The sequence below is a fragment of the Thunnus maccoyii genome, chromosome 2 (genome assembly GCF_910596095.1).
Source record: "Thunnus maccoyii chromosome 2, fThuMac1.1, whole genome shotgun sequence".
Lineage (NCBI taxonomy): Eukaryota > Metazoa > Chordata > Actinopteri > Scombriformes > Scombridae > Thunnus > Thunnus maccoyii.
In genome coordinates, this window is record NC_056534.1 from 8,487,007 (window position 1) to 8,510,834 (window position 23,828).

Genomic DNA, 23,828 nt, shown 5'->3' on the forward strand with positions numbered 1-23,828 from the left:
TTTTTAATTTCCACAGCCCCGAACGAATTTGTGTCTACTTGTGTTTCCATTGACTTTGTATTGGATCACATATGCAAATATGCAAAGAAAAAACTATTAAGGCACTGAGTCATAAATCTCTTAGAGGAATATAGAGCAAGCAGAGGACTTGATGACATTCACCCTCAAATGAGAGAGAAACTGTTTTAGATTTTTAACATCTTTAAGCTTATGTTTGATTTTACGACCAGAAACTTTAGTGTTTTGGTTAACGCTCACTGCTCTCAAATGTGTCATTTCCAGACCCATCTGGCAGTTGTTTTCAGTGTAAAAGCTCCAATAAATCAACTGTACACTACCTGCCATCACCAAACTACAGAAAAAAATTAGCAACTTAGCAAGAAAGTTAGCTAACATATTGAGCTAAAGGGCCAGGGATTTCCCAATATGGGGTGGAGACGAAAACTAAAAGAAGGATGAATATTTGAATTACATTCTCCAGGTGGCCAGAAATATGACCTCAAATGAATGTTCATGTTGCTCTGTGCTAGATGTGTAAAAAAAGGCAACTGTTTGCTAACATATTCAGCAATTTACTCTATGTCTTTGTCAATGCAGGTTTATAAACAGCAAAAAATTGTGCAATGCTTTGCTCTTGCAACTGATACCAAAGGGCTTCATTACCAAAGCAGAAGAGAAAGATGAATCTGCTACAACAGTTTCAAAATGGAACTTTTCTAAAAATGAAGAAGACTTTGTGAAATTGTGTTTCAGTGTGTTTTATTAAAAGCCTCCAGTTGCTCTGTGACTCTGGAAATGGAAATAAGTCTCTGTTTCTCATTTACACACTTGGCCAAACAGGAGGAATTAAGGGTATAACTTTTGTTTGACCCATGTCAGAAAAACAATTCAAATTGACAGGGGGGAAAGTGTTGTCACGTCAACACACAATCGGCTGGCTTGACAACCTCTTTTTCTTTTCTCTTTAAATTTCCGCTCCTCACAGTGGCTGTGGAGCAATGAGAAGACTTCAACAAGAGCCATACAAGTCAAGTGTGCAATTACATCTTCACCTGTTGACAAAACAGCTCAGAGAAAGTAACATCCTGCCAAGTTCTGTGTTTTCAGCCGTGTTTGCTCCCCCCAGCTTCCTCCCCTCAGCACACATCTTTCATCCCACTCAAACTCCCTCCCTAATGGAGCCTTGCTCGATTCGTATGAGACTTAAGTGAACTTGTCAAAGTCAGATGCCTTTCCCAGAGATAAAAAGAAGCCTTGGTGGTCCCTGTTGAGAGGTGAAGGGGGCAGAATAAAAGAAAGGGAAGAGAAGACACCACACTAATACCCTGAGAGCACTTGCATACGTGGACCCGGGATTTGTTGCAATTTGTCTCTTTGTTTTTAATTTTTTTCCTAAAACTTTTTTGCTCTGTTCTTTGTAATAAGGTATAACAAATCTGACATGACCTGAGTGAGGTCCTCCTCAACAATGAGGTGGTCATTGACCTATAGCCAGAGGCTGCACTCAGGTCGGCCACCGCCTGCATGGTTCAACTGTCACCTGAGGGAAGGGTAGGTCAGAAGCGATGGGCAGTGCGAGCTGATGAACAGCCACACAGCCCCCGGGCCTCTGCCAGGCCTTTGGTGTGAACAACTAGCAAGACTCTTTGTTAGAGAGCTGATCTGGCAGATAGAGACTGGAAATAGCTGGTTAGAAGTATGGGAGAGGTCTTCTTGAGCAAACAGTTGTACAAATTAGAGAGCGTGGTGGTAGTTGACTCTCAGATAACACTGATGGCTGCAGTGACTCAGAAGGAAGTGGGTCAAGCCAACACTGGGGCCTCATAAAGAAAACTATCGACAACCATGAAAGTCAGATTTAGGCTTTATGATATTTTTGTCTTTTGAAATGATCACTGTGTCAGATTAGGAAATCATAGAGTCATTAAACCTTGACATGACTCAGCTGAGAGATATTGGCAGATTACATGTTAGATGCTGACCAATCATAGCTCACCGTCTCTCTGCCAGGGACTGACTTCTCTACACTGGGAGCGTGTACACCAGTTTTATGAATTAAAGTGAACCTGGAACCATTCATTCAGTGCATTTACATGCACACTAGTATCCCAGTTTCGAACCTTATCCTGCTTTTACTCATATTTGGGATATGGCGTTTACATGGAACATGAGAAACCTGGTTATTCATCTTCCTGTATACATGATCCCAACAGCATCCAGGTTCCTGATCATCTGTGTGCAGTTGTATCTTGATTTCTTACCATCTCACTTGCTATATTTTGAACTAACAAAGAATATTCAGAAACCTGTTTAACCTGTTTACATGCAACAGTATCCTGGTTTCTATTGGAGTACTCCAGGTAGCATATCTAGGTTTCTCAAAACCGAGATAAGACTTTATCCAGGTTTCTGAAACTAGGACGTGGTGTTTAAATACATAAAAGATAACCAGAATACTAGTCCACATGTAAATGCACTCAATCACTAGACAGTTAGTCTTTTTTCTTTCCAGTCAGTAAGAAGGTGAGTGAAGTTGGTATAATGCTCCTGACCTGAAGGTGATGAAATAAAACATCATTCATCATCATCACAGAACATGTATTAGAAGTCTTCCACTATGGCACACTACACTGGAGACCCATGTCTGTGGGTTCAGGCCATTATTGAGCTGATTATCATGTAGATTGATCTCGGGATTGCGTTTCCTGAATGACCACAGAGGCGCACAGAAAAACCTCTGTTCTAAAATATGTTTGATGTTTCTTTGCTGATACTTTAATCATTTTATTATTATTTTTTTAACTGAATTCCTTGATTCTCCAGCTGTTTAATGACACTATTTGTTGCCAAAATTTCAGACAATTAAATAAAGTCTCTTGCAGCTCTTGCAAAATACATACTGCATTTTAAGCAGTCACAAGTCTATATTCCCTTTAAGTCTCCATCACAACCGGAGGCCAGGGGTAGGTTAGCAATGATCCTAGTAATTACTTTTATGTGAACAAAATAATAGATTCAATAAGAGCTTACCTTTCATTCCAAATGAAGGAAATGTACTTTGTTAGGGTTCATTTTGCAGGTAGAAATCTCAGTGAGGAAAGGAGAGACGAACAGCAACCACAAATGAGTTGAGTGACTGTTCTGTAGCTCCATGATGTGAAAATGTATGAATGTGAAGCTGAAAACAAACATGGTGCCAACATGATTTGATGAAGTCCATAACTAACTAGCATTGGGAGTTCTTAAAAAACAGCTTGAGAAAACACATTAATGTTCATTAGTGCAGGTACAGCATGTTCCCAGGATCAGGATGGAGTCTTCCAAATTGGCCGGGATAAGTCTGGCCTGGGTAGGAGTCCTGGGAACAGCCCAGTCCACAGTTTCTGAGTGGGTGGCCTCTTCCAAATCCGCACATGGTTTCATATGCCATGCATCTACTTTACACATGAACATACACTGGCAGGCAACACAGACAAAAAAAATACAGTGTGTTCCACGTATTGAGAGCTTTTATCAGTTAATATGAAAATGTTTTCCCTGTGGAAACCACCAATTGGCTAACCGCAAAAATTCTCCTCAAACTGGGAGCCCAACTGGCAAACGTTTTGAACAATCAACCATAAGACGTCACAGCGCCATTTAAAAGGCTTTAGAGCTGAGATTGAGAGAGGGATAAGGGTTGGTGGAGTGATAGAGGGATAAAAACAGAAACAAGAGTAAAGGGATTTTCAGCAGAAAGATAATGATTTAACAAAAATGTCACAAGGATTCTCATTTATTGTAGCTTTGAACTATTTTTATTTAGGATATTCAATGATCGTACAGTATTTCTCTATGAGAACAGCTGGAGCTGGTTTTCTAATCAGTCATGTTAGATGGTTACGGTTTCATTCTCTATCAGACGTACTGTATGATGTAATCAGGTATGACATATATTGGAGTTATATTGCCGTATTGGATGCAATTCTGACCTCACAGTGGAGTTTATTTTTAATCACTAATCTATCAATTTCACTCAAGAAATAAGCTGATGTCCAAAAGCGACATTGCACATAAGTTTCAGTCTCTTTCTCTCTCACACACAATACTGCCTCAGTATATTGGTGGCAATAATTTGCTCTGGGCCAAAACCTCAAAGTTCTACCAGTCGAGAGACCCTTTCATTTGGAGCAGAAGATAGCCATCAGACACACACACACACACACGCACACACACGCAGTCACCCTGGCCTGGGCTTGGGAAGAAGAGAATTAAAGGTAACCACAAAGACATTTACGAGCAGTCCCATGGCAGCCATCACCCCAACAGGGCCGCTGCCACAGAACCACAGGGACAGAGAAACCCTCCGTCTGTTGACTCTGCAGATTAGTGCCTTAATATAACCACACAAAGGCTGCCTTTCTCTCTTCTGCACTCAGGGAATATGCTGAAGAAGGAGCAGCACAGCAACCACAGTGGTTATATAATCTATTTTCTTTTACTCCCACTCTCACTGTAGTAGCTCCACTGCACAGTTTGTTCAACTTAAACAAAGGACATAAAAGAGTATAATGAAATAAATATGCAGAGCCCATTCAAAAGCAAGTGTGAAAATCAGTCCCTCATGATGACGTAATCTGAAAGAGATGCCAGATAGGACACGAGCCTGTTTTCACTGTTTTCCACATAGTAAAGTTGTGCTGCTATTATCCCAGTCTTCATCATACAGCCTGTTCAGATAATTAAGTGGCAAAACAGATTGTGGTGTAGAGCAAATCTGCCAAACTGTTGATGGCAGGGCTTTTAAGACACTTTGCAGCCTCAAGGCAAAGAGTTTCTTTATGTTGTCTTAAAATCACACACAAATTTTAAATTTGTTTTTTCTGAAAATGTATATATATAAACTACAATGTCTTTTCTCATAGCAGCGGCAGATAAACACATACAAGCTCAAACATCCATACAACTGGTAAAGGACAGCTCAGCACTTTTGAGACACCATAACTATCAATACATATGATATAAAATAAATGTGCCAGAAACATGCTCCATTCAAGTATGTGTACATGCACGCTTCGAGCTATGCAAGATCAATTTTACATGTCTTTGTGTGCTGGAGTGGGTCACCTGAAAATTCTTAATGCGATGTAAGCACGAGCTACAGTCTGAGCGGTGCAGCTGGTTGCTTTAGCATGAAATAACAATAGAAAACAGACCCCTTTTGTTTGGGTTCAGTTACGCTCAAAACAATCGTGCTGACCAGCTTGACGAAGCTGTAGCCGAACTTTGTCACCTCTTCATTCAGACAGTAATTCTCCGTCTTTCCTCTGTGAGCGATTTAAAGATCCCACATCAACATAAGACTCCATGTTTTTTTTTGTTTTTTTTTATGGCTGCATATAAAATGAAAATATTCTCTATGACGTGGATCATTTTATAGACGTTTTCCCCCAAAATTCAGCCTTTGATATTTTTGGAAACTTTGAGATCACATAGATTTTAAAATGTTGGTTTGAAAAATGTTTGGCTGAACAGCATGAGTTTGTAATGACTGGCCCGCAGGCAAGCTACTTCTTGTTTAGGTTAGTTCATTTGCTGTTATTAGTATTGTGTTTTAAAAACCTGCCCAAAATTCAGGGCATCCCTCTGCCTTGCTTCAGACAACATGCATACAAAGACCAGTTTCACTTCAGTGACACTGAATTACAAACTGCAGGTCTTGACCAGCTACTGGAAAAAACCAGTAGCTGGTTGAGACATCATAAAAGTAGTGGGAGCTTTGATTTTGTGTGAAGTAGGTATTGCTTGTATTGCAGTTTGATTTATTTTTGTGTCCAGCAACTATCCCACTGAGGTTTTGTAGCAAGACTACTCTGACTTATTCCACTGAATTACAAAACCATATAGACATGTCTTGATTAAATGTTTTAATCACATGTCTAACGTTTTTTTTTCAGTGTCAGAGTTACACTGTAATTTGACTTTAACTTGTCACTTATTATCTCATGTTTTCAGCCATATGTTGCAAGCAAAAATCCTTGACCAGACCATGGCTGACAACTGTTGCACCAAAAACAAATGGAACAACATTTGGAGCAACCATACTGGTGAAGGACAAAACATCAACCCCAAGCCATGTATATAAGCCCCAATTTTTCACAGTGTGTGCTTTCACATACTTGGGTTCAGCACATCCTGCAAGTTGATGTTATGATTCATCACATGAGGTCATCACTGTTTGATTGGCATTTTATTCTCGGCTTAGGCAGCTGGATGAAAATTAAGAGAAAGACAGAGGGCCAGAAAATGACAATTTAATGCAAGTATTCCTCAAGGGACCTGGACTTATATCGATGTAGTTATGAAGGAGTGGGCCACCCGCATGCAGCTGGGAGTTACAATATCTCATCCAACTGTCAGCATGTAACAGCTTTCAATCGGTCAGAGAAAAGTGTTGGCACATGATGAGACAGAAATCATGATTTTAGACTTTAAAGTAATATTCCACCCAATATCTGTATTTCAAGCGCCGAACACTCCCTCTGTAGATAGATAAGAAGGAGGAGGAGGAGGGAAAAGTTTGAACAGAATCACTTCAAGCTGCAGTCGTTAAAGCAACAGAACTTAGTTTTTCACAATTGTTAACACACTAAAACTGGATCCTGAAATGCAATAAATGAAACCTGAAACTCATGTACTAAATCCCTAAACCGAGTCTGCCAAATTGCAACACAATTTCTGCTTTAAATCACACTTTTTTGCACAGTTCTCTACATTACACACAACATTCAAATAAAAATCTCTCATGTTCCTTTGGTAATCGACGCCAACGCCAACGGCAACACCCACTCCTAACAGGTGAAAATGTTAGTTGCTCACATTAAAGGAATAGGTTGACATTTAGTGCTTATTTGCTTTCTTGCAGAGACGAGTAGATTTATGCTACTCTCATGTTTATCTGTTAAATATGTATTTGGAGCTAGCAGCCAGTTATTTTTAGCATAGCACATGATAGCCTAGCTTTGCCAGCACCTCTTACAGTAAACTCTCTACTACTTACTGTAACACATTATATGTTGAGTGTTAAATTCCTGCAAAAACTGTCAAAATATGCCTTTAGAAAATACAGTAGATGATGTTCCCATGCAGTAGTCTAGAAATTCTTTGCAGGAGTAAATGCTGCAGAGAGGGGTTACACAGAGTAGCAGATTGAAAGCTGAAATGAAAAGAAGTGTTTTAACCCTTGAGAGAAAGGGCAAAGTGCATCAGTGCAAAAAGACGAGGAGACAAGTGGAGAATTGTTGAAAAAAATCTGAACAATGTGTTACTGCATTGACCGGCAAAACTTCACAAAGGAAGACATTGAGCTTTCAAAAGTGAGTCTGTCACTGCTTTAAAGAGAAAAAGTTACAATGACCACAGTTAAACATAAGTTTTAAAAAATTCACACACAATCTCTGTTACGTCCATCTCTGTAGAGAAGGAGATAACAATTTGACTCATTTTTCTCACGTTCAATACTAAAACAGACACTGCTCTCTTACACACACACACACACACACACATATAGATGCTGTGACACCACTCAGTAGCACAGCTGTAACCATAACAGCCGCATCATCTCCACAACAGAGAGGAGTGTGGAGTGTCATCCTGGACATGGTTTGACTTCTGCTCTTCTCTCTCTCTCTTGCTGTTGATACGTGATCTGCCCTCAAGCGATATCAGCAGCTGTGTGTGTCTGAAAGATGAATGTGAAATGTTCGGTTTCCTCTGGCTGTGAGATCGCTTTGTTGTCACGATCTGGACACGCACGCCCTCGAGTAGCAGAGCATAAATTAATTATGTTCAAAAGGTTATGAAATCAACCTCTCCCTTTAAAAAAAAAAAAAAAAAAAAAAGAAAACCTCTCTTCCTGCTTCACTCTCTGATGTTTATTTGTGGCATGAGAATGTCACAGTGGCTGTGGGGGAGAGGATGAAACATCACTGGGGGGCAATCTCATGATTCCCACCTCTTTAGTCAAAACAACCAGTAGGAGGAAGAACGGGCGGAGGGTGGTAGAGGCAAAAAACTGCAGAGAACATTCTTGAATTTGTTACATGGACTTTAAATAAATTTAGTTAACAGGGTATATTTTTTGGTCCCAAGAAGAAAATTATTTACAGTGTATGCCCATTGAAAAAGATGACAATGATACCAAACAACACAATAACACACACGTATATGTATAGACATACTGCACTAGAGATATAGAAAAATAGAACCAATTTGAGGGTGCACAGATCCAGCTTCCTTTATCGTGAGATCCTGTGCATTAAATACACATAGGATCATAACAATGGCTGGCTCCCTGTTAAAGCTACTGGCAGGAAGAAAATCTTAATAGATTGCTCCAGGATGCAGGACTCACAAGATACAGATTTGGAAAAAAAAAAAAAAAAAGAATGGTCAAATCTTGTGTAGCAGAGGTTGAGATATGTTGACTTTTAGTCTATAGCAAGCTCCAAAAGTGCTGGATCCTGCATTTCCTATTACACAACATGACAGTTTCATTTGTTAGATCCTCCCTCTACCCATGTTATTAAATTCAACACACACAGTTCATAACACAGACTTTTTTGTCTGTTAGTTTTGTCAAAATTTTACTCTTGAAGCCTAAAGGCCCCTTTGTACTGTGCGATTTTGAGCTGCCTGTGATGAAAGTTGACAATCGAAAGAGAAATGTGTGGAAATCTCTGGTTGTCTGCTCAAAACGGTGGTCGTAGATCACACTGTGAGACACAACAACCAAAATGGAAAGCCTGAGGCAAAATTCTGACAGTGTCAGAAATTTAGGACTAAAGTCTCACAATGTGACTGCTGCTACGGCCCACATCTACGAATAAACCAATCAGAATACGAAATGAAATGACGCAGAATACACTGGCCGGCGTGACATTTCGTAAGTGTCGGTTGAATAAAGTTTAGGGGGAAAAACACGCTTGTCACATCCACCGCAGATGGAAAATGATAAAGATGAAACGTAAAGAAGTTTGTGCGACTTCGCTGCTTTTATGTATTTTATTCTATTTACATCGTAGTGCTACGATTTACCATGCATTCCAAATTGATATTGTGCAGTCTGACACAGACGGAGATTTTATTACAGGCGTCTCGCACATTGTGACATGCAATAAACTCACAAAAAAACTCGTCACTGCACAGTCTAAAGGCGCCTCAGCCCTGGTGACATCATCAGGGTTATTTTCTCGTTCTTGAACTGTTTGACCAAGACCAAAGTTATACGTCCAGTATCAGTGTCAGCATGTAAACTTCCATCAGCAGAGTGCATCAGATTTTAGGCCTCACTTTACTTTGTGGTGGTCAACATTTGCTCAAGATCTGGGTCAGTCCGTGTGTCTGTTTTGGCCTGAGGTATGAAGTATAGCTGTCCCGGTGTCAGACAGCGAGGCTGATATATGGAGCTCTATTACCATCATTCATAACCCCAACCCACTAATTACAACCACAGACTTGCAATGAGCACTTGGGAGTTCTTCTGTTGCTTTGAACTTTATAACAGCATGATGGGGTTTTGTGTGTGTGTGTGTGCGTGTGTGTGTGTGTATGTGTGTGTATAGAGGTGGAGGGGTAGGGGCGTATAGGAGTTGGGTGAAGATTGACACCCCTGCCGCACCTCCCACTGATCTGATGACTTGACCTCAGACCCTCCATCTCCATAGCTGGAGAAATTAAAAAGCAAAGAATGACCAGAGAATAAGCAGTAACGGCTCAGACAATTCAGTCACACGTGATGAGTCAAATAACCCCAAAATTTTGAACAAAATCCGATGATTTAGCATATTTGGCCTGTCAAGATTGCATGTACACACCAATATAGTCTATCTGGATATTAACCAGCTGAGATGCTGGGCGTCAGATAATCTTTATTGAGATAAGGATTGTTGCTCATAGGGATATTTACATTACTGAGTGGCAAATGTCAGCCTCCACTGGTAATACATTCCAAACAGACACACACAGCTGGGATGCTGTTTTGCAGGTCGCCTTGGAGACGGCGGGGAATGAGCGAGAGATGGCAGGGAAGAAGGAGGGGAAAGTGAAAGGGAGCGTGAGCGTCTCTTTCATCAGGTCACACACACTGACATCCATTCAACATGTCCTCCTCATAAAAACCCTGACATAACCCCAGACATGAAAGTCTTGATCTTCTCCTCGGCTTTTGTCTGCCTTGTTAAGTATATGAGGAATAGTTATGGGTTTCTAGTATTATATAGCTATATAACTTAAAGAAATTAAACTTCATGACTGTGTTGGGAAGCAAGACAGCATCTGTCTTCTGCATTTCTTACAAGAGCCACTGGAATCTGCATTTTGTATGATATTTTTATTTTACTCTATTGTGTTTATCATGGAAATTGTCATGTGACTTTTTGTTTGATGTGTAAGTGCTTAAAAATATAACTTTAATTGTAGAGAAAATGAATGAATGTGTAGGAGGTGATGATTTTTGCGGACAAAAAAGTTATATTTTGTCATTTTCTATGGTTAAGCTGTTCAAAATATGTGTGACCCGGTCTTGACATCTGACTGAAACAGAGGAACATTGTTCTCACCCCACCACCCCTTCAGTGACCTTTGAATCCTCACCCGGGGACTCAAAGGTCAATGTCCCATCTCAATCTTGAGATCATTAGATTAGAATCTGTTTGGCTGCTGCTGCGCCAGAGAACCAGTAACCCCTGGAATATGTCATTATTATTATTATTATTTTACAGATTAAAAAAAAACAAATACTACCATCATCTATTGTATAAGCACTTATGAATACAAGTAAATTGTAGAAGAATTAGATCTAGTTAGTACATTTAACTGCAGTGTGAGTCTGTCATTCACAGCTCAGGGACGCCATCTACTGTATGACATACGAGTAATGGTCTTTTAAAAAATAGTCTCTATAGCAGCAGTGGCATACAATTGTATTGTGGTCTATTAAATCAAATCAAATTTTTGTTCAAATAAATACAGATCAGATGTCATACAGATCAGAATCCATCTCATATTGCACAAATATGTCTGCAACTTATTTCTGTATCTACATTTTATGAAATGGTGAGAAACAACAATTTACTCTTTATAAGTAAAAGAAATATCCACTACTATGTTGTTCTGGTTAACCTCCATGGAGGAATGCCGAAGAGATTTTTATTGTGCTCGAGAGAAAGATGTGTTGCCTTGTTTTATTTAAAGTTAGTTATTACATCTTATACCCACAGTATATTTGTTTTGCACCATTAACCAGTGTTGAAAGAAGTATTCACATGCTTTACTAAAGTAAAAATAACAATGTCATGGTGTAAAAATACTCTGTTACAAGAAAAAGTCCTGTATTCAATATAGTAAGTGGTAGTAGTTTGTATTATCAGAAAAATGTACCTTAAATAAAAATTGAAATAGGTTTTTCATGCTGTAATCATTCCTCCTGTTCATACTGACCATTAGAAGATCCCTTCATAATGCACTTACAATGTAAGTGTAAGGCACAAAATCCACAGTCCTCTCTCTGTGCAAAAATGTATTTAAAAGTTTATCTGAAGCTAATATGAAGCTTCTGCTGTCCAGATTATTTAAATCAAGTAGATATCTTTCAATGTTACAGTGTTGTTACTATACTTCCACCACAGCTCAACAGGGAAACACTGTCCCAGGAAACACAAAGAGGGAATTTAATGCTAAAAAGACAAATAATTGTAAATGTGGCAGATATCCACTTGATATGACTAACTCAGACTGCTGAAGCCTCATATAAGCTTCAAATAAACTTAAATGTGGACATGAGATTTTGGCCCTGATCACTTGTAAGCACATTCGAAGGGGATCTTTTAATAGCCAGTATGAACAGGAGGAACGATTAAAGTGAGGAAACCCTCTTTATGTGTTCATTTGGGCACCTGACTTGTTTTAAGACAGACTTGAAAAAGTATGAACTTATCCTTTAAATATCAAAAGCAAAAGTACTTTTGATTTTGCAGATTGGACTCTGTCAGTGTTAATTTTTTTTTAGAAATATATATTATTGATTTGTTACAGCCAATGCATTAAAGTAACCAGCATTTGTCAAGGTTGGGATTATTCTGCTGCTGTTGGTTTTGTTGTACCTGTTAGGGCAGGACAACTTACACTTTTATCATTCTTATTAGCAGCCCACATACTGGCTGTGCTCAGCTGCAGCTGCAGCACATGAGGCCTTAGGTTGAATCTCTATCAGATGATAGAGGCCAGTGTATATAGGCCTAGGTAGTTTGCTTACATGCTGCACAGCTGTCAATTTAAGCTAACATTATGTCAAAGACTGTTTCCCATTCAAAGTATGTTTCCCCTTACCTTTACCTGAACCCAACTTATCTCCCCAACCACTCATCTTCTGTGATGTTTAACCTGACCCCAACCAAACCTTAAAACCAAACAGTTATCTCTATTACACCTAACCATAACTTACCTTAGTCCGAACCTCAGCCACGGAGATACAGTACTGTAGGTGCTACAGGAAACATAGTTTTAACGAGAGGGAAACACAAATAGGCATGTGCCCTTTTGGTGCAAATTCAAATGGAGTGGAAACTGCTCAAACTGCACAAACTGTACTGTGCTGGTTGGTTCTGGAATACATCTATAGAATTTGGTGACATCATGTAATTCCAAGCATAGCTCCACCCAATTTATACCTATAACTAGAGGTCTAATCAGTCAAATGAATTGAAAACACCTGTGCGGGTGTGCAAGGTACATATATTGTGTGTTAGCAAGTTATGTTATGTTATGTTATGTTATGTTATGTTATGTTATGTTATGTTATGTTATGTTATGTTATGTTATGAAATGTTGGACCCACAAGTCAAATCATTGACTTCCCTGTGGACTATAAACAAACAAAAATAAGCTGACTGACCTCAAGGGTGATTTAGATTAGTCTATGTTATTGGCTCTGAAAGTGGGGTCTGGAGAGTAATGTTACATAATTAACACATAATATATATCCCTTATTTTTAGAGTGCATGGAGAAACTAGGAATGCATTTCCTGCTGAAAATGCGTGTGAATGCTGACGGCTGAAATAACTTGCAAAGCATTGCTGCAAATACAACACATTTGTTCAGCATCTCCATCTGTACACCTTTGCAGAATTTGGTTAACATGATAGATTACATTTAGGAGATATGGCAGTTAATAAGTAGCATGGTGGTGTTTTCCTCATGACCACAGGTTGGGGCTATTGGTGCCATGATTCAGTATGTCTTGCAGATTCTCATGGAGAACTTATGTACGAAGTTTCATTTTATTAAAGACAACAGAATTGCAGAAATATCACATTTTAATGTTACTTTACTGTGTATAGAATGATATCAAATGTTACACATTTGTACAGTGTGGCTTTATGTACAACATTCCCAAATTTGGTTGCAACCAATTGCAGACAAAACCTATGTGATACCCAGAAATGAACTCATAAGTTTTGTCCGGGGTCATCTAAGATGAAATATGTGCCAACAGAAGCAAAAACTCCTAAATGGCGGAAAATTTTTCCAGGCACAAATGGGTGTGGCCTATATCAGTTGAATCAGCATTTTTGAAGAATGGTGTTCCTCAGCCTTGGCATTGATTCTACAGTCTCTGAACTCTACTGGAGGGATGAACACCATTGTTCCCAAAGATATTCCCTCATTTGGTGTTTTGATGATGGTGGTGGAGAGCACTAACACATCAGTCCAAAATCTCCCACAGCTCTTAAAGTGGGTTGAGATCTGGTGACTGTGAAGGCCATAGCATGTGATTCATTCATTTTCATACTCATCAAACCATTCAGTGACCCCTTGTGTCATGTGAATTGGGGCATTGTCATTCTGGAGGAGACCACTCCCATCAGGATAGAAATGTTTCATCATAGGATAAAGGTGATGACTCAGAACAACTTTGTATTGATTTTTAGTGACCCTTCCCACTAAGGAGACAAGTGGACCCAAATCATGCCAGTAAAATGCCCCCCTCAGCATAAGAGAGCCACCGGATCCCCTCACTGTAGGGGTCAAGCATTCAGACCTGTACCAGTTTTTCCTTTAATTTGTACCCATCTGTGTGTATCTTAAAAAATATAAAAGTTACAAAAATAAAAAGTAATAGCATATATGTCCTTAAAGAGCTGAACATATTGATATATGAATGGATTCTGTAAATGAAAGTAGTTAGAAAATGTATGGAAGAAAAAGAATAATAAAGATTTGAATAACAATACTTATATTGTTACTAATTGTTATTAATAGTTATATTGTTACTAAAAAATAATAAAAACTAAAAATATAAATTTTAAAAATTAAAAATTAAAAAAAGAATCATCTGGCAAAACTTCCCCCCCCCCCCCCCACTTGTTTCACAGTTGAAAAAAAAAAATAAGGAAAGATCCTGGCAAAACCTTTTTTTTTCACATGTTATTAAGTCATAAACGCGAGAGAAAACAATTTAAACACCAGATTTCTTTTCTCACTTGTAACTACTTTGTTTGACAGAGCAGTAAAAGTATATTTCCCTCTGAAAAGTAAGTATAAAGTAGCATGGGAATACTTAATTGCTAAATGTACACATTTTATCACTGCCGTTTACTACTTTTGATCTGGTCAATTTTATAAACTGCACATGCGCAGACCGCTGCTGACCCAAAGCCACCGGTAGTGACGTGAAAATGGCGTCCTCCGCTGGCCGGTTTACTACACGCTTGTTAGCAGCATCGTTTTCTTCTGTACACCGTCATGGTCGTTTTCTGGTTATCTCCGTCAGACATGCAGGAGTTTGTTCAGCGACGATATCGCAGACTCACCGGGCAGGGATAGCGGTTAACCCGAGCTCCCGGAGACACGGACATGGCGTGACATTGAAAGGACCGACAGGTGAGATAGCTAACAGTTAGCATACAACTCCAGAGTTTGTTATTACAGCGGTATACTATAATTTTCTGTAACGCCAGCTGTCTGTTTAAATGTCCAGAGCCCAGTTCAGGTTTTGTGATTTGCAGTGTTAACGTCAGAGAGTACAGCTAGCTAAAAATGCTGCTAAAGCGAACTAACGTTAGCCTTGGTGAAAGTATGATGTAACTGCTGTCTGATGGTGTTTTGTTGTGTGATTATATCAGTAACAGTCGGCACACACTGACCTTATTGTGTGTCAGCATCAGTGGTGGAAAGTAACTAAGTATATTTACTTAAGTACAATTTTGAGGTACTTGTACTTTACTGAAGTATGTCCATTTGATGCTACTTTATACTTCCCATTCATTACATTTTAGAGGGATATATTGTACTTTCTACTCCACTACATTCATGACAGCTTTAGTTACTTTACAGATGAAGATCAGACACATTAGATAATATAGGCTAACTAGTTTTTAAAATACATTTTTAAAGATGATGTCTTACAAAAAGCAGTGTGTAGTCTGGGTCACGTTTCAGATGTCTATGAGTTATTAACAGCTCCAACAAATAGTCCAGTATCCAATACTTCACCAAAAATCAAAGGTAAGAGAAAACTGAAAAAAGATTTGTGTATCAGAACTTTGTTTTTTCTTTTTTCTTCTCCCATTAATCATCTCACGACCCTTTAGATATATCTGGTGACCCTTTTAAGGGGCCCGACCCCTAGGTTGGGAACCACTAGACTGAACTAGCTAACTGTAGGCTATATAAAGTAGTTGAAACTAGCTCCACCTCCAGCAGCTACAACAGTAACATGCTGCTCCAACACTGATGCTTCAGTATTAATAATCTAATGATGTCATATATAATAATATATCAGTAAGAGGCACCAAACCACTACTTTTACTGTAATACTTCAACTACATTTTGCTGCTAATACTTTTGTACTTTTACTTAAGTAGATTTTTTCATGCAGGACTTCAACTTGTAATGGAGTATTTTTACATTTCAGGTTTGGTACTTCTACTTAAGCAAAGGATTTGAATACTTCCTCCATAACTGCTCAGCATCATGTGATTTTTCATGGCCACGTTCAGAATGTTATTACTGTAGAGTAGTGCATAATTTAAAGACAAATTTCTTGTAGGACTTCTGTGTTAAGTTTAGTGGTATTCAATTGTGGTAAAGTAAATGATTGAGTAATTTATCCATTTTAATGTGCTGTGAATACACCCCATCGATGCCATACAGGTTAAACAGTATGATACACTTGTACAGTGCAAAAGCCTGATTAATGAGTATTTTATTGGGTAATATCTACAGTGTTTGCTGTCAGGAGTACAGTCAGGAACTTGGATGTAATTTTATTTTGTATAACTTGCTGACATATTATAGCCATTCATGGGTTGATGATTAACTCATAGATTCTTTATGCTTCTTCTCTTGGTGCTGTGCACAAAAACAGACCCTTCATTATTTACTTCGTCAGATATCTCACCAGTCCCTGATTGCAGACCTCCTGATAAAAAAACATCGTATTAATATTTGTTTCTGACCCCTGGTGGTTTAATTGATCACCTTGCTGCAGTGATGTACAAGTGTATTCCAGGACGTATTGATATTCCGGTGGTTATAGGTCCAACAAAGCACACTTTAAACTGCACTCATGTGATTTTAGGTGTTGTCAGAGGTGAAACCGTTGAGTTACTCTTCAAAATGTCCTATTTGTATCCTTTTCTCTGCAGGCGTGACCTGCCACTCGTTCCACACCAGCAGTAGATTTGCAAACAAGCTAGACTTGTATGAAATCTTGGGTGTCTCCCGCACTGCCACACAGAAGGACATCAAAAAGGCATATTACCAGGTCAGAGTAACACTTTCAATGAGACGTAGCACTACACTAACTACACTTTTTTTTGCTAGTTTCTCATTATTAAATGTGAAAAGAAATAGAAAGTGGTTAAAAAGATTGTTATTGCGCAAGATGTGAAAATATCTCCAGGATTGTGAGACTCAATACTTTGAATCTTAGGATTTAGTTTGGACGCCTTTTGAAAGAGTTTTAAATTTTTAAACTTTTTGGTCTGTCTTCATTTATCTTTTATTGTCCCTATACAGTTGGCAAAAAAGTACCACCCAGACACCAACCCAGATGATCCAGAGGCCAAAGAGAAGTTTGCCAAACTGGCTGAAGCCTATGAGGTACAATACAAATGCAGACCTGCCAACCTGTATGCATTTTGCGTAACAAGTACGCATTTTGAAATCAAAGTACGCCTGTTAAATTTGTCACTCTAAACTATGCAAAAAGCTGGTGACGCTTTTGAGTTCAATTGTGTACATGCAGTACTCAACTCTAACAGCAAGAGGCAGCAGCGTCTAGCCTGCCGAAAAGAAAAAGATGAGTTTGGCCAATCATAACACCGGATTCATTCCTCCTGCCTTCACCCAAATATGAAGCAGGGATGATCATGATCGATAAATGTGTAACATTATTCAAGAGACTGCAAATCGACAGCAACATGACATCGATTTTATTCCTCTCGTTCCCCCTCCTCACTCTGGCTGGCTGGTTCCTCAAGTGAGGACGGTTCTTTTTACTCCTTCGCAAAGGTAAACGTACTAGGGTGGATGTGGAAAGTTGAAATTGTGAATTGACTTGTCACATTACTGTATTCATAGTTATTATTGCAGCCAAACCCATGACCGTAATGAGAGGGGCAGTTTATGGCACTATGAAAAAAAAAAGAAAGCATGTGCACGTGAGACACGTGTGTGTGTGTGTGTGTGTGTGTCTTTTCATATCAGTGTTTCCCTCACTTTTTCATCTGTTTGATTGCTGCATGTATACAAATGAAGTACTGTTATGTGTATGTATGCAAATTATGTACAATAATTCATTGTGTGAACAGCAGTGATTCGCATTTGATTCATCTAAGAAGTGGTACTCAAATAATTTGTGGCAGCGTTGGCAGGTCTGCAAATGACATAATTCTGTCAAGGATATTTGAATACCCTCCTCAGCTATGTAAAAGTGTATTGGACCTGCACAATAAACCCCAAATTCCTGTTGTTTTGATGTGTAGGTGCTGAGTGACGAGGTGAAGAGGAAACAATATGACACGTACGGAGCAGCAGGCTTCGACCCAAACCGTGCTGGAGCAGGCCAGCAGCAGTACTACAGAGCTGGTGGAGCCACTTTAGACCCTGAGGAGCTCTTCAGGAAGATCTTTGGAGATTTTACTGGAGGCATGGGCTTCGGAGACCTCAACAGCATGTTTGAACAAAGGCCTGAGGTGAGAACTCCCAAGACTGTAGCATCAACATGTTTCAGTGTTTAACTTTAAGATGTACTTTTGCATCTAGGTTGTGTAGTTTTTTTGTTATGTACACCTTGTTAAGTTGTTTAAGTTACTGTGTAAAGCATGTAGTACATGTAGTACCTGGAACAGGTAGGAATTCAGCAAGTGTCAATGTTAGTTTAATTGCACTGAAGTATTTTTTCTGTCTTTCTACAGTTTGTGATGGAGCTTACGTTTGCTGAGGCAGCGAAGGGCGCAAATAAGGAATTGTCTGTAAATATGGACGACGCCTGTCCGAGGTGTGATGGCAAGGGCAGTGAGCCCGGCACCAAGGTGTCGCACTGTCACTACTGCAACGGCACTGGCATGGTGAGCATCACATCGCTTTAACTTGGGGAGTGTCTTCAGGCTCCAAGTTTTCCTTTAGTAGGATTTCATCTCAGGACTTTACCACACTGTGCTATTAGTCCGCCACTATACAGTATTTTATTGTCTGCGTCGCCCCCTGCAGGAGTCGATCAACACGGGTCCCTTCCTGATGCGCAGCACATGTCGGCGCTGCGGGGGGAAGGGCTCCATTATAACCACACCCTGCGCGCTTTGCCGAGGTTCAGGTCAGACCAAGAAGAGGCAGACGGTCACTGTGCCTGTACCTGCTGGTAGGTTTCCATCCTGTAATCTCATAAGTGAAAGATGGAACAAATGTGGAAACAAATTTACATCTGTTTTTTTTATGTGTTTATCAGCTGCTGCCGAACCTAATGATCCTCAGATTCTCAGCATATTTAATCTTATGCTAAATTGTGAATGAATGTAAACCTGCTTTGACTGCTGTTGACTCTGATTTGGAAGATTTTATATAATGACAAATGCTAACATTCTGTGATATTTTCTCACAGGAGTGGAAAACGGTCAGACAGTGCGCATGCAAGTTGGAAAAAGGGAAATCCTCATTACATTTAGGGTGAGTTTTGTTAGTTTATGAAGCATTTTGGAGTACATTTCACATTCTATCAATGTATTGGAGTAGCACTGGAGTTTGATGGTAAATGTATTTGATGTGTTGCTTTTGAAATGTCTCTGTACAGGTCCAGAGTAGCCCTGTGTTCAGGCGTAGCGGGATAGACATCCACTCAGACGTGTTGATCTCTGTGGCTCAAGCCATCCTTGGGGGCACAGCCACAACACAGGGCCTCTACGAAACCATCAGTATAGTGGTGAGCAAATGGCAGGGTTGTAGCTTATAGACAATATACAGCATGACTCCCCAAGTTTTCCCTTAGAATAATAAAATATTTGTCTTTAGATAGATTAGTGGACCTGATTTTACCTGAAACTTTCAGTTTTTCCTTAAATATTACACTGTATATTATCATATTAAAGCCAATAACATGGTGGTCCATCCCTCTCCTGAATGAGGACCACATTCCTTGTACCATTTAGTATTTCAGTACAGCAGAACTCTCTTGTCTCTTTTCTGTTATTAAGTTTATCATCTATGTTTTCAGATTCCTTCCAGTTGCCAAGCTGATCAGGTGATCCGGCTGCAGGGTAAAGGCATTCGGAGGATGAACAGCTACAGCTATGGAGATCACTATGTTCACATCAAGATCAGAGTGCCCAAGTAAGAGCCACACAGACATATTCTGATTGTTTGTTTGTTTTCATACCGCTAGGTAAGCCTGGTTGTACTAAATTAGTATGAGAGCCTGCTTATGACACTATTTTTAGTCTGTTATTACAGTCAAAACATTATTTGACTACAGTATTTGTATTTTAGATCAAAAAATGATTAATTGCAGATTTTGCTATTTTACCTCACAAACTCATTATTACAACAGCATGTTGCTCAGTAAAGCATTGTTCAGATCAACAGAGCTCTGATGAAACTTTATTGCAAATGATGAAGAAAAAATAGAAAAATAATTAGTGGTAAATTACCAGGAAGTTTGTATTCAAATACATGCAAAATATCTAGAATCTTGCATGTAACGCAATGATGCAGTTATACAAAAAATGGTTAGACAGTATAGGGCATCAACACTGTGAACAGTCGTACATTGTTTGGTTTTGTGTCATTTCATTGTATTTCTGGTCTCTTGTTTTTGCAGGAAGTTGACGCGAAAGCAGCGCTCTCTGATGCTTAGTTATGCCGAAGACGAGACGGATGTTCAGGGGTCTGTCAACGGTGTCACACCTTCCGCAGGTCAGAGTTAGACTTTAATTCAACCATTCAATCAAAGCATCAGTCCACCCTAGTATGCAGAGAGACCCACAGACACAGATAGTCAAGTCAGTCTCAGCAGTAGTTGAGCTGATGCAGTATGTGTTTGTGTCCAGGAGGGGGCAGCAGCACTTCAGGTGCGAAGTCGACCAGCTCAGAGGGGGGACAAGACAAACAGCAGCAGAAGGAAGAGGGAGGCTTCTTCTCTAAACTAAAGAAAATGTTTAGCTGACACTAAAGCTGCAGGTGGGAGCTTCAACAGTAACAAAACTGACTTCATCCCTGACACACACATTTGAATCAAATAATCTTCTGAATAAACTTAAAGGTGCAGTGTGCAGAATTTAGTGGCATCTAGTGGAACGGACTGGGTAGAAATGGAATACAATATTCATGAGTATGTTTTAATTAGTGTATAATCCCATGAAACGAAGAATCACTGTGTTTTCATTGGATTAGAATGAGCCCTTTATATCTACATAGGGAGCGAGTCCTCTTCCACGGAGGCTGCCATGTTGCAACACCATGTTTGTACAGTATCCCTTTCGTGTTTTTGGTGGCTGCCGTAGTTCTGTCCCTTTCTGTTTGGATGGGGAGGGGGAGGGGAGGGTTTATCATTGAGTTGCAATCTGCAACCTCACCACTAGATGCCACTAAATCTTACACACTGATCCTTTAAACAGTACACTAAGTCATTATCTGTAGGGTTGCTGTAAACTTTTTCTAGCACACCTGTAGTCATATCTCTCTAGTCGAAACAGCTTCACTTATTCTATTTTAACCCTGTTCTTTTCCCTTCAGGTAGAAAAACACAACATGGTAAAGGAAGAAAAGACATCCACTGACTGGGCCTCCATGCTGTCTCTTCCTGCTTTGGGAATTGAGCAAGGAGACTGAAGAGAGAGGCAGAGTGGTATTTGTGTTGACACAGTCGCACATTGTTGAAGCTGCGGTTGGCAAACAGGCCATGTAGACGCCATGTCCACCCACACACCCACTGGCCCCTCACCATAGACAGGTGCTGGACCGAGAAACTCAAGAACTGCTGGAAGAGAAACAAGATGGTAACTAACTGAGGACTATTGTGGTTTAACTCTCCTCCCTACTTACTATTTGAAACTGCACTATTTATTGAGTCACAAAGTGCTGTACAGACAAGGTCAACTTCAAATTGTACTACCATTGACTACATACAATAGGACACTGTTGTGACCCGCACCAGAATGTTGGTGTTCATTCACCAAACAACTTGCCGAAAAGAATAAAAGGTACAAATAGATAAAATAGATTTGTTTTTCTCCACATAAAGCTTACTAAACATAGTCATATTCTGTGAAATGTGCTGAGATGGAAAGATTTTGGAAAGAAAGAAAGTGGAAAACGTGAACCGTTAAATATTTGTCATCTGGTATAATTGGTTGTACCTGTATGTGTGTTGCAACACAACTGTGCAGATAAATATTTAAATAAAATGTAGAATAATTAAAAGTTATTGTTTAAGCTTTCATTTATTCATTAGTGAGTTGTTGTTTTTTAGCTTATTTAGATTGTAATACTGAAACTCAACAATAGATGGTGGTGTTGAGTCAATAATGCCATGATTGCCTGTGTTCAGTCCAACACTATACAACTTTCATTAACACACACTCAAACTCCAGCTGTTTGACTGTTTCATACGTTCAACCACCCACCTCATCACCGCGTGCAGCGTCTGAACAGAAGCTTTTGTGAGGGTCATCGAGAGCATTCGCTTCAGACCGGGGTTTTCCAACTTAACTGAGGCTCAAAGTGGTCAGCCTTCACAAACAGAACTTGCGGTGCCTCCCAAGGGAGTTTTATGATTTAATATGAAGTCACAGTTACATGAAGAACAAGCCGGTGGCTGTGCTTTTACATATATCGCCACAGAATATTTTCTGTTCTTAACATGTGGTTCATAAATTCTAAAAAGGGATATAGTTACAACTGTGTACTTTCTCAAAAAAGAAAACACAAAGCACTGCGTTTCTAAGTATAACACTGGTGTAAAAGGCTAAGTATATCTGAACACTTCTTATGTTTGTCTCAGGAAAAACAAGATGTTTGAAGACATTTCTCACGAATCTCACAGCCTCATTCATTTACTTCTTCTCTGTTTACCCATTTGCTCCATCCTCCCCAAAATTTCTGGACACAAATGTAATGGATTAATAAGACAAATGCATGTTTATATAAATACTACTGACAGTAGCTTCCTTTGCTAGGCTTGTATAGTACTTGCCAAATCAGGACCAGCTACTAAGACTGTATGGACAGTATGTAAAACCATGGAAGTGAGCGAAACAGGTTTCTTAGTGACATGAAAAATCTCTTAATTTGTCAAGTAAGTGCACAAGGGTTTGTATTTGTTGCACTGGCGCCAGGATAAACACATTAAACACTATAATGTGCAATGTATTGTAAGTATTTCATGGGTAACAAGTGCTCACAAATAATGGAATGACTGGGCCATACAGGACTTGCAACAGGAAATAGATCCCACAATTTCAAGTCCAGTTTTGTGTGATTACATGCTGGTATACACTGTTAATCAGCAGATAACATTAAAAGAGCCCAAGCTGATAATGGCTGATGTTTGGACTTCACTTTTTCCTCTACTTAAGTGGGCATTTTCTACATGGAAAGTGAGGTCTAATCTACATCAAACTCTAGATAAACTATCCATGGATAACAGGTATACCATATGAAGGCAGCTTGTGACCAAAAGGGTAAAAGCTTTAGATGGTCTGGAAAAATACTGAAAGTGAAATTGAATGAGTAACTCTTCCTCTGCTCCCCTACAATGGAAACCCTGCATGAAGACACCGTTCAGTGGCTCATAGATAGTGGAGATAGGCAGCCGAGTGTTTAAAAAAAAAAAAAAAAAAAAAAACCTGAATACATAAAGCTTTTAAAAAACACTTACTTCATGAGTCTTGATGACATGTTCAATGTAAAGTTCGTATGAGGTAGCCTGCACTTCCCTTTCTAGGATTTTGAGATGCTATAAATCACCACCGTTCCCAGTCATTATGATATCATCATATATTTGTAAATCACCCTTGCTTACTCATTATGTCATGATGAGTGGGTTGCAAATTCCATCCTCCTCAGTCCTCTAAGTACTTTGAGGGTGCTTGGTTTGTAGGGGCGGCCAAAACTGATGTTCCCCTTTATTCATCATCCTGTGGTTGCAGGAAAATGAGAGAAAGAAGGAGGAGAGCAAATGAACAATGAAAAGGCTGTTGTATATTCAAAATAAGATTGTGAAACTAAAGCGAGTGTCTGCCAAGAACATATACTGAGCACCCTATATGTGTGTTTATGAGGCTGTGAAAACATG

The 23,828-nt window shown here is 39.4% G+C and overlaps 1 protein-coding gene across 1 annotated transcript; it reads left to right on the forward strand.

Moving 5' to 3' along the window:
* The first annotated feature begins 14,682 nt into the window (after positions 1-14,682).
* LOC121912182 (dnaJ homolog subfamily A member 3, mitochondrial-like) lies at positions 14,683-21,686 on the forward strand. Its single transcript, XM_042434316.1, has 12 exons — positions 14,683-14,920; positions 16,687-16,805; positions 17,060-17,143; positions 18,028-18,237; positions 18,460-18,612; positions 18,755-18,902; positions 19,143-19,207; positions 19,332-19,460; positions 19,752-19,867; positions 20,355-20,449; positions 20,584-20,713; positions 21,269-21,686. Exons 1-11 carry the CDS (start codon positions 14,716-14,718, stop codon positions 20,697-20,699), a joined length of 1,440 nt encoding a protein of 479 aa, XP_042290250.1. The 5' UTR covers positions 14,683-14,715; the 3' UTR covers positions 20,700-20,713; positions 21,269-21,686.
* Positions 21,687-23,828: the final 2,142 nt, after the last annotated feature.

Coding starts and splice junctions, on each gene's coding strand:
- LOC121912182 (XM_042434316.1), top strand. CDS start 14,716: ATGGCGTCCTCCGCTGGCCGGTTTACTACACGCTTGTTAGCAGCATCG. Junction 14,921..16,686: donor GACATTGAAAGGACCGACAG/GTGAGATAGCTA, acceptor TTTTCTCTGCAG/GCGTGACCTGCCACTCGTTC. Junction 18,238..18,459: donor TGTTTGAACAAAGGCCTGAG/GTGAGAACTCCC, acceptor GTCTTTCTACAG/TTTGTGATGGAGCTTACGTT.